This window comes from Macaca mulatta, chromosome 2 (genome assembly GCF_049350105.2).
Source record: "Macaca mulatta isolate MMU2019108-1 chromosome 2, T2T-MMU8v2.0, whole genome shotgun sequence".
In the NCBI taxonomy this organism is placed as follows: Eukaryota; Metazoa; Chordata; class Mammalia; order Primates; family Cercopithecidae; genus Macaca; species Macaca mulatta.
In genome coordinates this window covers 121,780,057-121,795,218 of record NC_133407.1, presented here as the reverse complement: position 1 = coordinate 121,795,218, position 15,162 = coordinate 121,780,057, and the positions used below count along the sequence as shown (strand labels likewise).

Genomic DNA, 15,162 nt, shown 5'->3' with positions numbered 1-15,162 from the left:
GAAAGCCAGGGCAAGAGCAGGATCGCTTAACGAGGTACTGGGGGTGGAGCCCGAGCTCCCGGTCCCGCCCCCGGCGCCCCGCCCCCGGCGCCCCGCCCCCGGCGCCCCGCCCCCGAGCGCACACGGTGGCGGGGCTCGGGGAGGGCCTCTGAGCCCGCAGAGCCACACACAGTTCCACATCCCCGGCCCGAATTCTTCCCGGCACTGTTTCACTTATGGAGCACCTACTGTGTGCCTGGCGCGGCTGGGCGTTAAACTCGCCAAAGTGACTCAGACAGGGTCTCTGGATCTCTGCCCCGAAAGGCATCAGAGAGAAAGGGACAGGCGGGGGTTCTCAGGCAGCAAAGCAACACTGCTTGACATCGGTTGTCTCACGTAATCCTATGAGGTAGGCACTGGGGTCGGCTTCTTTTCTCAGAAGATACCGATGCTCAGGGAGGTGAGGGACTTGCCCTGGATAGTCTAGGAAATGGAAGAAATGGGGGCGCAGGAGCCCCCAGATCCTCTAGACACTGCGAGGATTCCACCCCAATGAACACCGTAGGCGCTCGGCTCCCCCCCTGGCTTTCGGGTGCTTGGAGACAGTTGCCGGCGTCGGGTAGTGCGGGACGTCAGTCTGTAAGGACAGAACTGGGGATTCCAACTCAGGATCGTCTGACTCCAAAGCTATGCGGGAGAAATGGGCTTCTGGAAAGGCCTTTGGACACCTCTAGTTAAACCCCTGCTATGGTCATTTCTTTCTTTTAGGGACAGTTAAACCCCAGCTTGGCCTGGCTACTCTTCCCTGTTTTTTATGTCTTAGTTTAGCTGCCACTTCCTGTAGGAAGCCTTCAGTAAGCCCTCTTTGGGCTCATACTGCACTGTGGGCTTCTTTCATCAAAACATATATTCGTTCATTTAACAGATATTTACTACACCTGTTAGGGGCCTCAGTGGCACCCAGGTCTTCCTGCTGCACTGAGTGCTTGGCCTGCTTGTCTGCCTGCCATTCCAGACATTAAGGGGCCAGGGCCCAGCAGGATTCCCTTGGCCGTTTAAATCCACCACAAAGGCAGCCTTTGGGCCTCAGCCTGCCAAGGCCTCAACGCTGGTGGAGCCTGGCTGAGTGGGGCAGGTTCTTGGTTTTAAGAATAGGACACGGTCAAGAAATCCCAGAGATGTGGCAAAAGGGCATCTCTGAAGCCACTAGTGAGCCCCATGCCTGTAAACCCTGCTCTGCAGGGCAGCTGGAATTCATCTGGAGTTTGGGACAGTCCCCCTGACTTGGGCTGGAACATTTTCCTTTAAATTGTTGGCTGCCTTATCACTCAGACTTCAAGGACTGCATGTGATTCACTTCAGGGAATGGCCCCCGAATTTCAGTGGCAATTTACTCACCAAAGAGTGGGTTGCTCAGTCCCATCTCTCTGGCTTTATCTCTCCTCATGGCCGAAGCAGAACCTTTCCAAGCCAGCAGTCCACAAACATCCCCAGAACAGGTCCATAGAGGTAGCACGAATTGTGGGGATTAAATGTCCTTCAGTCACTACTGGCTGCCTATTGGATTAGCATCTTGGGCTCAGGAACATTCACCAAAACAGGAGTCCAGCGGATGAACAACTAAATAGACAATGAAATTGATGGAAGGCCCCAGCCTAGAAGCCATCAATACACTTTACCTGGTATAAAGTTTAAAACAATTGCTCTTTAGTCTTTTCATTTTCCCTCTCCAAAACCTTAAAAATGGGTAGTTCATCAGTTTGGTGGGTTTTTTATTTAACTCACAGCCCGTGACCCTGGGGGTCTGGAATTTCTATATCCTGAGGGTTTTTTTCCCCTCAGAGTTTTATATTTAGAAACACCTTTTTGAGCCCCACGTGGGATTCACATTCTGGGTGACTTATCTCCACTCCACTGGATGACTGACAGGAGAGAAGCCTTATTAGCTCCAGTTTTACAGTGAAGGCGGCAAGAGGAGATAAGGGAACTCAACTCCGGCCCCTCCCTGAGTCGGTGATGCCCCTGAGTACTGTCACTGAGGAATCAGGGCCTAGGTAGGAGGCCAGGGAGCAATCCCAGGGGCCTGGTACTTTCCAGATGGTGCCTTTAGTCATCCCAAATAGAAACTCCTTATCAGTGGACAGGTCTCACCCTGGCATTAAGAAAGAGTTTTGAAACCTTTCTTCTGCCAGCAGTTGCAGCGGAACGCTCCAGGATTCACTCTGCCATGAAGCCTGTACATGTCTCCCACATGCAGCAGCACAGCTATCAGAGCTGAAGGGTGCCATTATTTAATGCGCACCTACTACCTTCAGCCACAGGGCATCAAATCACTTAGTCCTCACAATACGTAGTGAAATATGCTCACCTGTGAGATATACTAACCCACTTTACAGACACACCGAGGTGCAGAGGGGTTAATGAACTCACTCAAGATCCCACAGCCAGCACATGGCAGGGCCAGCAGTCAAAAGAGTTCACTCATTCATTTATATATCAAACATTACTGAGAACCTACTATATACTAGGTACTGTCTGGATGAACAGAGACACACTTCTTGCCCTCAAGGACTCAGAGTCTATTTATAATAATAAAATATTAGAAGCTATTTAATCAGGGAATCACACACAAGCTATGATGGAATCACACAAAAGCCATGTCAGCACATGGAAATGTGTGTAGGAGAAAAGTGAAAAACACAGATACCACGTGTACACAGACACCAGTTGGGCAGCGCCCCTGAGCTTATGAGTCATTCGTACCATCTATTCCTCAGGCATTTGCTGTGTGACAACTCTGAGCCAACCACTGAGCCCTCTGCCCAATCTGGAACTCCAACATCACTGCCTCCTAGCAGCCTTACCTGACTATCCAGGCAAAATTAATTTTTCCATTGTCCACACCCCTGTAGCACATTATATATGTGGATACGTTTATTTATTTAGGCAACTCTCAACTCACAGAGTTGTGAACTCCTTTTCCACTTCCATCTCCCCAGGAATACCTGAGATGGATAATTATTAAGAAATAAGTTTAAGCTGGGCACGGTGGCTCACACCTATAATCTCAGCACTTTGGGAGGCTGAGGCAGGAGGATCATCTGAGGTCAGGAGTTCATGAGGCATCTGCCCCTGTGATCCAATCACCTGCCAGGCTCTTTTTAACAACCAGCTCTTCTGGGAAATAACAGAATGAGAACTCACTCACCCACCACCCCTCCCCACCAAAGGGCATTAATCTATTCACAAGGGACCTGCCTTCATGACCCAAACACCCCCATTAAGCCCACCCCCAATACTGGGATCACATTTCTTTTCTTTTCTTTTCTTTTTCTTTTTTTTTTTTTTTACAAAAGTTTATTCTTAAATGTACAACAGCTCCAAGACAACACTTAATTCCAGCTTTAGGTGGCAAAAGATGTTATGGCAGGCAATATAGACGTTTAAATAAGGATGAAATAAAGGGTCACCATCTCCTCAGGCACAAGGAACAGCTTACTTTTTGCCAGATTTCTTAATTCCACCTGTGGCCAAGGGCCCCTTCCCCGCGGCCTTCGCTTTTAGCTCCTCGAGTTTCTTCTGCTCCTCTTTTTGTTTCTGCTTGAAAGCCTTATCTTCCTCATCCATCTCCTTGGCCTGCTTCTTAGGCTGTTTCAGTGGCTTCTTCTTGCCACCTTCGCGGCCGGACATGGCGCCTGCCGCCCCTTCCCCAGACCCTGCCACCGGAAACCGGGATCACATTTCAATATGAGATTTGGAGGGGACAAACATTCAAACCATATCACCAAGGTCACACAGCTAGTCAGTGATACTGCCAGAATTCAAACAAAGTTTTGTATGTCTGAGCACAAAATCTATATTCTAACCATTCAGCCACCTGCTGCCATGACAAGTAATGGAATTAAATAAGGAGAATACAACAAAATCTCACCTTAAAAAGCTTGTACCCAGCATTTTATGAAATAATAACATTTTTAGGCTAAAAATACTTATTTCCAAATGCCTTAAAATATTGCTTATTCATTTATTTGTGAATTAAATGTTTACAAGCATTTACTTATGCATAGGACCCAAGCTGTGGTAGACAAAATTTTACTCCTTCCTTTAAGGAGAACAGTCTAAATTATATACACCTGAAAAAAGAACATCCATGCAAGAGTTAAGTAATAAGAACATATCATAAGGCAGCAAGTCAACATATGTCAACACATGTCATACGTAGTATATGATCATAGAAAGGACTCACTAATTAGGAAGTTCTAAGATTGTAATTCCTACTATATTGATTCATTCGCTGAAAATGCCAGTCGAGCATAGCACTAGGCCAGAGAGTGTCCTGGATGGGAAGGAAAGGGAGGACTTTGAGAGAGCAGTATCACTGCACCTGCAGCACTCTGATAAGCTCAGGCTTGCCAAGCACCTGGAGAGAAGTGGGAAGATGCTGTAGTCTGAATATGGTTTGTTGATCCCCACAAATCTCATGTAGAAATTTGATCCCCAATGTTGGAGGTGGAGCTTAATGCCAGGTGCTTGGGTCTCGAGGACAGATCACTCATGAATAGATGAATGCTCTCTGACAGGGAGGGGTGGTGAGTAAATGAGTTCTCACGATATTATTTCCCATGAGAGCTAGTGGGTATATCAAAATAGCCTGGCAACTCCCCACTCTCTCTCTCTTGCTTCCTCTTCTACCGTGTGATCTCTACACATGCACACTCTACTTCAACGTCCACTATGAAAGGAAACATCCTGAGGCCCTCACCAGATGGATGGTCTTGATCCTTCTAGCCAGCAGAATTATGAGCCAAATAAACCTTCCTTTTCTCCCCTCCTCTCCTCTCCTCTCCTCTCCTCTCCTCTCCTCTCCTCTCCTCTCCTCCTCTCTCTCTCTCTCTCTGTCTTTCTTTTTGGCAGAGTCTTGCTCTGTTGCCCAGGCTGGAGTGCAGTGGCACAGTCCTGGCTCACTGCTACCTATGCCTCCTGGGTTCAAGCAATGCTCCTGTCTCAGCCTCCTGAGTAGCTGGGATTACAGGCACATGTCACCACACCCAGCTAATTTTTGTATTTTTAGTAGAGGCAGAGTTTTACCAGTTGGCCAGGCTGGTCTCAAACTCCTGACCTCAGGTGATCCTCCTGCCTCGGCCTCACAAAGTGTTGGGATTACAGGTGTGAGCCACCATGCCCGGCTTTATCTTATTTCTTAATAATTACCCAATCTCAAGTATTCCTTTATGGCGACATAAAATGGACTAAGACAGAAGGCGATGGAAAATTTCCAAAAGATTAACCTGGACCTTTAATAAGAGGTGAGGGATACTAACACCCAGAATGATTGGGACTCCACTGCTAAAGACAGAAAAGGTTGCCTGGCGCGGTGGCTCACGCCTGTAATCCCAGCACTTTGGGAGGCCGAGGCAGGCGGATCACAAGGTCAGGAGATCGAGACCACGGTGAAACCCCGTCTCTACTAAAAATACAAAAAAAAAAAATTAGCCGGGCGCGGTTGTGGGCGCCTGTAGTCCCAGCTACTCGGGAGGCTGAGGCAGAAGAATGGCGTGAACCCGGGAGGTGGAGCTTGCAGTGAGCCGAGATCGCGCCACTGCACTCCAGCCTGGGCGACAGAGCGAGACTCCGTCTCAAAAAAAAAAAAGTTAAAAAAAAAAAAAAGACAGAAAAGGTTAATGTAAATCCAAATTAGGATAAAAAAGATGAATGCAAAAGGAATGGAGCATATGGAATGTTAACAGATGGCAGAGGGAAAGCCAAACGACCAGTTTCCTATTTTACATCATCTTGATCATGGAGAACGATTTGATCAGGCAAAAATATCACAAAGAGGGAAACTGAGCTCAGGATAGGAAGAAAAGATGGAGAAAGAGCACACAAAAATTTAAATTAGTTCAAATTACCATATCAAGAGAAATTACTGCCCAAGATACTAAAAGGATATTTAAATGTGATCTCAAGAAACATATTCAGTGATCTTTGAGAAATTATGCTAGAAGATTTTAATGGGTGAGAGCCCCATTTCAAATAAAGGAGAAAGACTGATACACAGATCTCGAGACCAAGAGGTATGGTATTGATTTTTAGCAAAGTTCTGCATCTGATTGTTAAACTAAAACAAAAGAGGTAAGTACAAGAGCTCTTTTGGGTTCACTGTGAATAATCATACCAAAGGAATAATGTTTCACAGTTACTAGCATAAATAGACCTGGAGACCGTTGCAGAAAATTGCATACAGAATCTTGACTGTAGTAGGCTTTGAACAAAACATTTTATAATCTGTTTATGGAGAAGATGAAGTAATTTAGACTTTGAAATATCACACTTTGGTGGAGTCATAGAAGGTTAAACAACAGTGGCCCAATTTTGTTTAATCTGACAAAATGAGACTGGAAGCAATTTTTTTCTTCCTTCCTCCCTCCCTCCCTCCCTCCCTTCGTTCCTTCCTTCATTCCTTCCTCTCTCTCTCATTCTCTCTTCTCTCTCTCTCTCTTTCTCTCTTTCTTTCCTTCATCTCATTATGTTGCCCAGGCTGGTCTTGAGCAGCTTGCCTCAAGCCATCCTCCTCCCTCAGCTTCCCAAAGTACTGGGACTACAGGCCTGAACCACCATGTCCTGCCTGGAAGCAATTTTCTAATAAAATGTTCTAGTTCTTTCTTCTTGAAATTTTTTTTTTTAATTGAGATGAACACAAATTCAGACTTCTCATTAAATTTTAAATTAAACAAAGCTAGGGAGAAAATTGAGATTCAAAACTGTTACAATAATTTGGAATACGCCAAAAACATTATGGTGAAATTTAACCATCCCACCTTTAAACTTTTAAAATCCGAATTGAAGGCTGGGCACAGTGGCTCACACCTGTAATCCCAGCACTTTGGGAGGCTGAGGTGGGCGGATCACGAGGTCAGGAGATCAAGACCATCCTGGCCAACATGGTGAAACCCCATCTCTACTAAAAATACAAAAAATTAGCTGGACATGGTGGTGTGTGCCTATGATCCCAGCTACTTGGGAGGCTGAGGTGGGAGAATCCCTTGAACCAGGGAGTCGGAGGTTGCAGCGAGCCGAGATAGTGCCACTGCACTCCAGCCTGGCGACAGAGCAAGACTTCATCTCAAAAAAAAAAAAAAAAAAAATCCAAATTGTATCTCAGCATATGGTAGACCAGATGCAGCCTTCTCAACTCATCTCTATTCTGGATAAAATAGACTTTTTCATATGTTGTTGGGCTGACATGTATCAAAATAAGAGTAGGGGACAGTGAGCAACAAATAAATGTGAAATGCAGTGTTGTCCTGAGAACAAATGTTTATCGTACCCATAAACAATATTGGGAGACTAAACTTGGCCAGCTGTAACTTTGTGGAGCTGAACCTGAAAGCTCCATGTTTAGTGGGGACCCTCAAATGAGCTATGGCAGTGCCAGATGCTGGCGTGCCTTCACTACCATCATGTACAAAGAAGGATGCTCTCTGTAAACCACCCAGAATTCTCATAGATCATAATTCACCACATACGAGCTTAGTGAAAGAAGCCAGACACAAAAGAGCAGATACTGTATGAGCTCACTCGATAAAGTTCAAAAACAGAACAACTACTCTAAGATGTTAAAAATTAGAAGTGGTTGCCTTTGGGGGGAAATGACTGGAAGGGGGCTTGAGGCAGATATCTGAGGTGCCAGTAATTATTCTGTATCTTTATCTGGGGTGGTAGTTATCCAAGTGTATTCACTTGTGCAAATTTCTCAAACTACATACTTATGTGCAATTTTCTATATGTATGTTATGCTTAAATACAAATATATTCTTAACAATAAAGTCAAAACCAATATCACCATCACACACAAAGAAATGAGTCACGATGAGACAGAAAGAGAGAAAGAGAGAGAGGAAGAAGGTCAGCAGTAAGGGCAAACAACCAATTTATAGAGTCCCCAAGTTTCTTTGTATATAAAGATATATTTGTATGTATGTATTTAATTTGCATTAATTTCTTTAATTTGCATATATTAAAGAAATACGTGCAAATATTTAGAATTTTATAATGTGAATATATATAATTTTATAATTCTATATATTTGCATATAGAATTATTAAATTATAAACTAATTATGTGTGTAATGTTAGCACAAATAAAAGGTGGAATCACAAAAATTAGTAAACAACAGTAGATTTCGTAAATAATTAGACATGTTTTTAAAGGAACAAATAGAAATTTTTAAAATAAAATATCTATTTTGAAGTTGAAGGAATAGATATCAAAGAGTGTGAATGGATATGCAATACCCAAAGGATGAGTGAAACAACAGGTAAGATACAGCTAATGAGACAATTGATTTGGTAGCCAGATCTGAAGACATTTTCCAGAATTCAGCACAGAGTGATGACATGACTAAATATGAAAAAGACGTTATGGAATATGAAGGATAGACTGAGAAGGTTTAATATTTAATTAGTCTGAAAGGTGGAGAGTAGGAGGCGAGGCCATATTTGAGGTGGAAATGGTTGAGAATTTCTAGGGCAGGAAATAGAACGTGACTCCACAGATAAAGGAAGCACAACATATCTTTTTCTTTTTTTTTAAATTTCCATAGGTTTTTGGGGAACAGGTGGTGTTTGGCTACATAAATAAGTTCTTTAGTGGTGGTTTCTGAGATTTTGGTGCACGCATCACTCAAGCAGTATACACTGTACCCAACGTGTAGTCTTTTATCCCTCACCCCCTTCCCACCCTTTCCCTGAGGCCCCAAAGTGCATTGTGTCATTCTTACATCTTTGGATCCTCATAACTTAGCTCCCACTTATCGGTGAGAACATACGATGTTTAGTTTTCCATTCCTGAGTTACTTCACTTAGAATAATGGTCTCCAATTCCATCCAGGTTGCTGCAAATGCCATTATTTTGTTCCTTTTCATGGCTGAGTAGTATCCTATGGTGTGTGTGTGTGTATATATATATCACATTTTCTTTATCCACTCATTGATTGATGGGCATTTGGGCTGGTTCCACATTTTTGCAATTGCGAATTGTGCTGCTATAAACATGCATGTTCATGTATCTTTTTCATGTAATGACTTCTTTTCCTCTAGGTAGATACCCAGTAGTGGGATTGCTGGATCAAATGGTAGTTCTACTTTTAGTTCTTTAAGGAATCTCCACACTGTTTTCCATAGTGGTTATACTAGTTTACATTCCCACCAGCAGTGTAGAGGTGTTCCCTTTTCACCGCATCCATGCCAACATCTATTATTTTTTAATTTTTTTATTATGGTCATTCTTGCAGGAGTGAGGTGGTATGATATTGTGGTTTTCATTTGCATTTCCCTGATCATTAGTGATGTTGAACATTTTTTCATATATTTGTTGGCCATTTGTATATCTTCTTTTGAGAATTGTCTATTCATGTCTTTAGCCCACTTTTTGATGGGATTGTTTGTTTTTTCTTGCTAATTTGTTTGAGTTTCTTGTAGATTCTGGATATTAGAACTTTATCGGGCAACATATCTTTATTTATTTATTTATTTGTGACAGGGTCTCTCTCTCTGTCACTGAGGCTGGAGTGCAGTGGTGCAATCATGTCTAACTGCAGCTTTGACCTCCCAAGCTCAAGTGATCCTCCCATCTCGATCTCCCGAGTAGCTGGGACTACAGGCGTACACCACCACAGCCAGCTATTTTTTTTGTAAAGACTGGATCTCGCCCTGTTGCCCAGGCTGGTCTCCAACTCTGGAGCTCAAGTGATCTGCCTGCCTCGGCCTCCCAAAGTGCTGGAATGATAGGCATGAGCCACTTCGCCCAGCCAGGAAGCACAATATGTCTAAAGCAGGGTAAATAATAAGAAACGTAGTGAAACTGCAGAACACTAAAAACAAATAAATAATCTTATAAGCAGCTAGAGGGTTGTTTTTTTTTTTTGGTAGATTACTCACGAAAGAAGAAATTAGATTGTCACTAGATTTCCCAGTGGCAACAATAGAAACCAAAAGATAGTGAAGCAGTATCTTCAAAAGACCTGAGAATTGGATACCCAGCATTTTAATAATGAAGGTGAAATACAAGTAAAAACTAAGATAATTTGACTAACTAACCTTTTTTTTTTTTTTCCTAAGAGACAGGTCCCTTACAATATGTTCCCAGGCTAGAGTGCAGTGGTACAATCATAGCTCACTGCAGCCTTGAACTCCTGGGCTCAAGGAGCCATCCTCCTGCCTCAGCCTCTCCAGGAGCTGGGACTACAGCCCTGTGCCTCCACACCCGGCTTGCGCTTCTAAGGTGTACTTCAGAAAAAAGAAAAATTATCCCATTAAGAAGAGATGGAAGGAGTGAAAAAATTGATAAGTGTAATAAATCTAAACAAAACTGTCAGTGCAAAAAAATAAAGATGAGAACAGTAATATATAATGTGTGAGTTTAGGACAGAATTAAAGAACAGAATTAAAACACTGGGCAAAAGTAAATTAGGAAAGAGGTGACTGGAGTTAAAGTGTTCTGAGCGACTTTGCATTTGTGTGGGAAGGGTGTGGAGATTTAACTTTGGTCTTTGTCAAACATGTGTGGCAAAATGTCAGTGGTAGTTATGGGGGCCGGGTGCAGTGGCTCACACTTGTAATCCCAGCACTTTGGGAAGCTGAGGCTGGTGAATCACTTGAGCTCAGCCTGGCCAACATGGTGAAACCCCACCTCTACCAAAAATACAAAGTTAGCCAGGTGTGGTGTCATGTGTCTGTAATCCCAGTTACTCCAGAGCTGAGGCAGGAGAATCACTTGAACCTGGGAGGCGAAGGTTGCAGTTGAGCTGAGATTGCGCCACTGCACTCCAGCCTGGACAACGGAGCAAGACTCTGTCTCAGGGAAAAAAAAAAAAAAGTCAATGGTAGTTGCTAAAATAATATAAATAAGATATACAACTTCCAAATCAGTAGAAAGGGGAAATGGCAAAAGCCAATAAGAAACAAACAAACAAATATCAATCAACCCCAAAGAAATGTACAAAAAAGTAAGACAAAAAATAGTAAAAATAAGTCCAGATATATCAATAATCAAAGTGAATGTAAGCTAACTTAACTCATCAGTTTAAAGTCAGTAACTGTTAAATTGCATTTAAAAAACCCAAGAGACACTGTTTCAAGAGACACTCCTAAAACACAGGAATTTGGACAGGTCGAAAGTAAAAGTGTGGAAAATGATATACCTAACGTATATTATCCCAAGGAAAGCTAGTATAGTTATATTAATATTAGATAACATAGACTACAAAAAGCATTATTAAGGATGGAGAGGATGGTTACATAATGATTAAAAATTTAATTCCTCAGCAAAATATAAGGCCTGGAATTATTAAAGAAATCATGTTTTTTTTTTTTTTTTTTTTTTTTGAGGCAGGGTCTCACTCTGTCACCCAAGCTCGATTGCAGTGGTGAGATCATGACTTACTGAAGCCTCAAACTCCTGGGCTCAAATGATCCTCCTGCCTCAGCCTCCTGAGTAGTTAGGACTAGAGGTGCGTGCCCCCACACCCAGCTAATTTTTAAAGTTTTTTGTAGAGACAGGGTCTCACTATGTTGCCCAGCTGGTCTCGAATTCCTGGCCTCAAGTGATCCTCCTGCCTTGACCTCCCAAAGTACTGGGATTACAGGCATGAGTCATCGCACTTGGCCTGATGAAATTTTTAACCAAAGAAAAATATTAAGCCCAAATGGTCCTAGAAATAAGTTCTGCTAAACTTTCAAGGACTGGATCATTCCGCTGTCTTATAGCTCTTCGGGAAAATGGAAAGCAAGAACGCAGTCCAGCTCACTCTGTGATCTCAAGACAAACAGGATACCAAACAAGACCAACCAGGTAAAGCTGGTTGCCTCTCTTAAACCACTTAAAGACACAGAAGTCAAAATCCTAAATAAAATATTAGTAAATTGAATCCAGCAATGTATAAAAAGGATTATACATCAAAATCAAGTTGGATTTATCCCAGGAATTGCCAGGATCATTTAACATTAGAAAATTTATTCCTGGCTGGGCAAAGTGGCTCATGCCTGTAATCTCAGCTCTTTGGAGGCTGAGGCGGGTGGACCACTTGAGCCCATTAGTTTAAGACCAGCCTGGGCAACTTAGGGAGACCCTGTCTCTACAAAAATCTAAAACATTAGCTGGGCGTGGTGGTGTGCACCTGTAGTCCCAGCTACTCAGGGGGCTGAGGTGATAGAACTGCTTGAGCCTGGGTGGTCAAGGCTGCAGTGAGCTATGATTAAGTCACTGCACTCCAGCCTAGGTGACAGAGTGAGTCCCTGCCAAAAAGAAAAAAAAGAAAATGAAAGAAAGAAAAGAAAATATATTCCTGTATTAACCACATTAACATATTAAAGGAGAACTATAAGATCATCTGAATAGTTGCAAAAAATTTTTTAATGTTTTCATAAAATCCAATAGTCCCTCATGGTAACAACTCACAGCAAATGAAGAACAGAGAGAACTTCCTTAACCAGTTAAAAGGCACCTATCAAAACCCGTAACAAATATCATTCCTAATAGTTAAAAATTAGAACAGTTTCTTTTGAAGTCAGAAACAGGACCATTGCCATCAAAATCTCTACGGGGCGTTTCCAGGAAGATGAGGAGCTGATCCTGACTCCTATGGAAGAGCAAAGATCCAGGAAAAGCCAAAACATTCCCCATAAACAGTAAAAAGAAGCTATCCAGACTTCTAAAAACACCGGAACAGAATAGAAATCACAGAAACAGACCCATGCGTATAATAAACTTGATTTGTGACCCAGTACTTCTGATCATTGGGGAAAGAAGGGACAATTTGGCAAAAGGTGTTAGTACAATTGATTATTCACACAGAAAAATATGGAATGTAATGACTCTGTCACTCCTTCCCTAATCAATTCAAGATAGATTAAAGACTTTAATTTTAAAAGCAAAACTTTAAACTCCCAGAAGACAATATAGAAGGGTTTCTTTAGGATCTTGGAGTCATCCTTCCCAACACTAAGCACAATCTAGACTTCTCATCTAGTGAGTGTGACATGGAATTCATTGTGATCTTAATCTTCACGTCCATGGTTGCTAGTGGGGTTGAGCAATTTTTCAATCATGTATTTGCCATTTATGTTTCTGTGCCTGTGAAAAACCTGTTCATGTCAATTCCCTATCTTTCTAATTGTCCACGGTTTAATGGTCTGTAGTTATAAGTGAGGCAATTATCTTCTCCTGGTTTGTGGCTTTTCACTTTAGTAGTTTTGGATAAACAGACACTCATTTTAATTTAGTCAAATTATCCTTTATGTTTAGTGTTTTTAAATGTCTTAAGAAATTCTTCCCTACTTCACGTGAACCACATGGGTTGAGATTAGGGGAGATACAGCACCCCAAGAAGATGGGGATTGAGTGCCACCTTGGGAGTAATGGCCACTGGGCTGGCCATAAAACAACAGGTGGCAGGACAGAGGCAGAGACACTAACTCCACACATTCCAGTCACTTGAACATATCTCAGGTGAAGGTGGTGGGCTCTAAATCATAAAGTCCTGTTCTGCCGCTTATTAGATATCTGACTACCTAAACCTCAGTTTCGGCTGGGAGCGGTGGCTCACACCTGTAACCCCAGCACTTTAGAAGGCCAAGGCAGGTGGATCGCCTGAGGTCAGGAGTTCAAGACCAGCCTGGCCAACATAATGAAATCCCATCTCTACTAAAAATACAAAATTAGCCAGGAGTGGTGGCAGGTGCCTGTAGTCCTAGCTACTTGGGAGGCTGAGGTAGGAGGATCACTTGAACCCAGGAGGCAGAGGTTGTAGTGAGCCAAAATTGAACCATTGGACTCCAGCCTGGGCAACAAGAGCAAAACTCTGTTTCAAAAATAAAATAAACCTCAGTTTCTTCATCTATAAACAGAGGAGGATGATGAGGAATTGATAATACCAACCTCAACAGGGCTTCAGAGAAGATCGAGCTGAACAATGCCTTTAAAAGTTAGCACTACCCCTGGCACAGAGGCACTGTGCATCGTGCTAGCTCTCAGCATCACTGCTCTTTATACACTAAGCATTTTTTGAGCTCACCCAGTCCTCAGAGGGCCTGAAAACTGCCTTGAATAATTGAAGGTCCGTTGTGAAAGACATTATGAAGACCCTAAATGCAGGTGGGGAATCGATGGGTGACAGTTGCCAGGGGGTGTTTGCACGTGTGTGGGAACGTAGGGCTGAGTTTTTCTTGCTAAGAAAACACACATTTCTCCAAGGCTTCTTGCTGAACGCCTCACAGGCTTCATTTCAGCATCTGTATCACCCATGTTATTGGACCAAGACCTCTCCCTGTTGACTTTCCCTGGTTTCTCCTGGGACCTTTATGTACCCCACCATTTAGTCACTTGAAGTTGAACTGAATGAAACTTTCAAAGATGCATGCCATATTGTGCCATTTAATCATGATGCTTTCTCACTCACCTAGTCTATCAGAAGGACAATGCATCCTCGTCTGTTCCCATCTCTTCACTGAGCTGCTGAGGTTATGTGGGGAGCTGGGTTACCCATGTGTATGAATGGATCAAAGTCTGGTTACCCATCAGGCAGTGTCCTAGTGTCTAGTTTGGGGTTCTGTGGACTGGGAGTATGGGGTACCCAGTAGGGGCAGGAATAGGAGGAACCAAGTTTGCTCATCTCTTCCCAGTGGCACAAAAATGGTTGGGAATAGGCCCAAAAGTCAGAAGTGGGATGGATGTTGGAACAGAGTAGGGAGAGATAGGGCAGGCAAAGCTAGAAGGAGAAAGCAGCAGTGGAGAACAGACCACGCCTTCCTGTTAGTTCTCAAAGGGATTGTTCTCATTTAAAGACACAGTCTGGGCCGATGCCAGTGAGCAGCTAGCATACGTTTCTTCATTGCCCGCTCTGGACCTGGCTTTTTTTGCATTATCCCGTTTGTCTCCATCTTCACCACCGCCATTGAGTGTGTTATTACTTGCACCATTTAACCACGAGGAAACAGCTTAGAGGTTAGGTAACTTGCCCAAAGTCACATAGCTAGCAACTGGTAAGTAGGGAATCATCTCCTAAATTCAGTATATCACATGGGACTTGATGAGCATCTCCTAGGACTCTGTGCAAGACTTACATCTTGCAGTCAGCCATGGAGGCTCCACTGAAGTCATGAACGATGGAACACACAATGGGAAAGC

At 43.1% G+C, this 15,162-nt stretch overlaps 1 protein-coding gene across 1 annotated transcript; it reads right to left on the bottom strand.

Moving 5' to 3' along the window:
* Positions 1-3,288: 3,288 nt before the first annotated feature.
* On the bottom strand, positions 3,289-3,709 carry LOC114676367 (translation machinery-associated protein 7). The gene has a single exon (XM_028844289.2). The coding sequence runs from the start codon at positions 3,667-3,669 to the stop codon at positions 3,475-3,477; it is 195 nt and encodes a 64-aa protein (XP_028700122.1). The 5' UTR covers positions 3,670-3,709; the 3' UTR covers positions 3,289-3,474.
* Between the last annotated feature and the right edge of the window lie 11,453 nt (positions 3,710-15,162).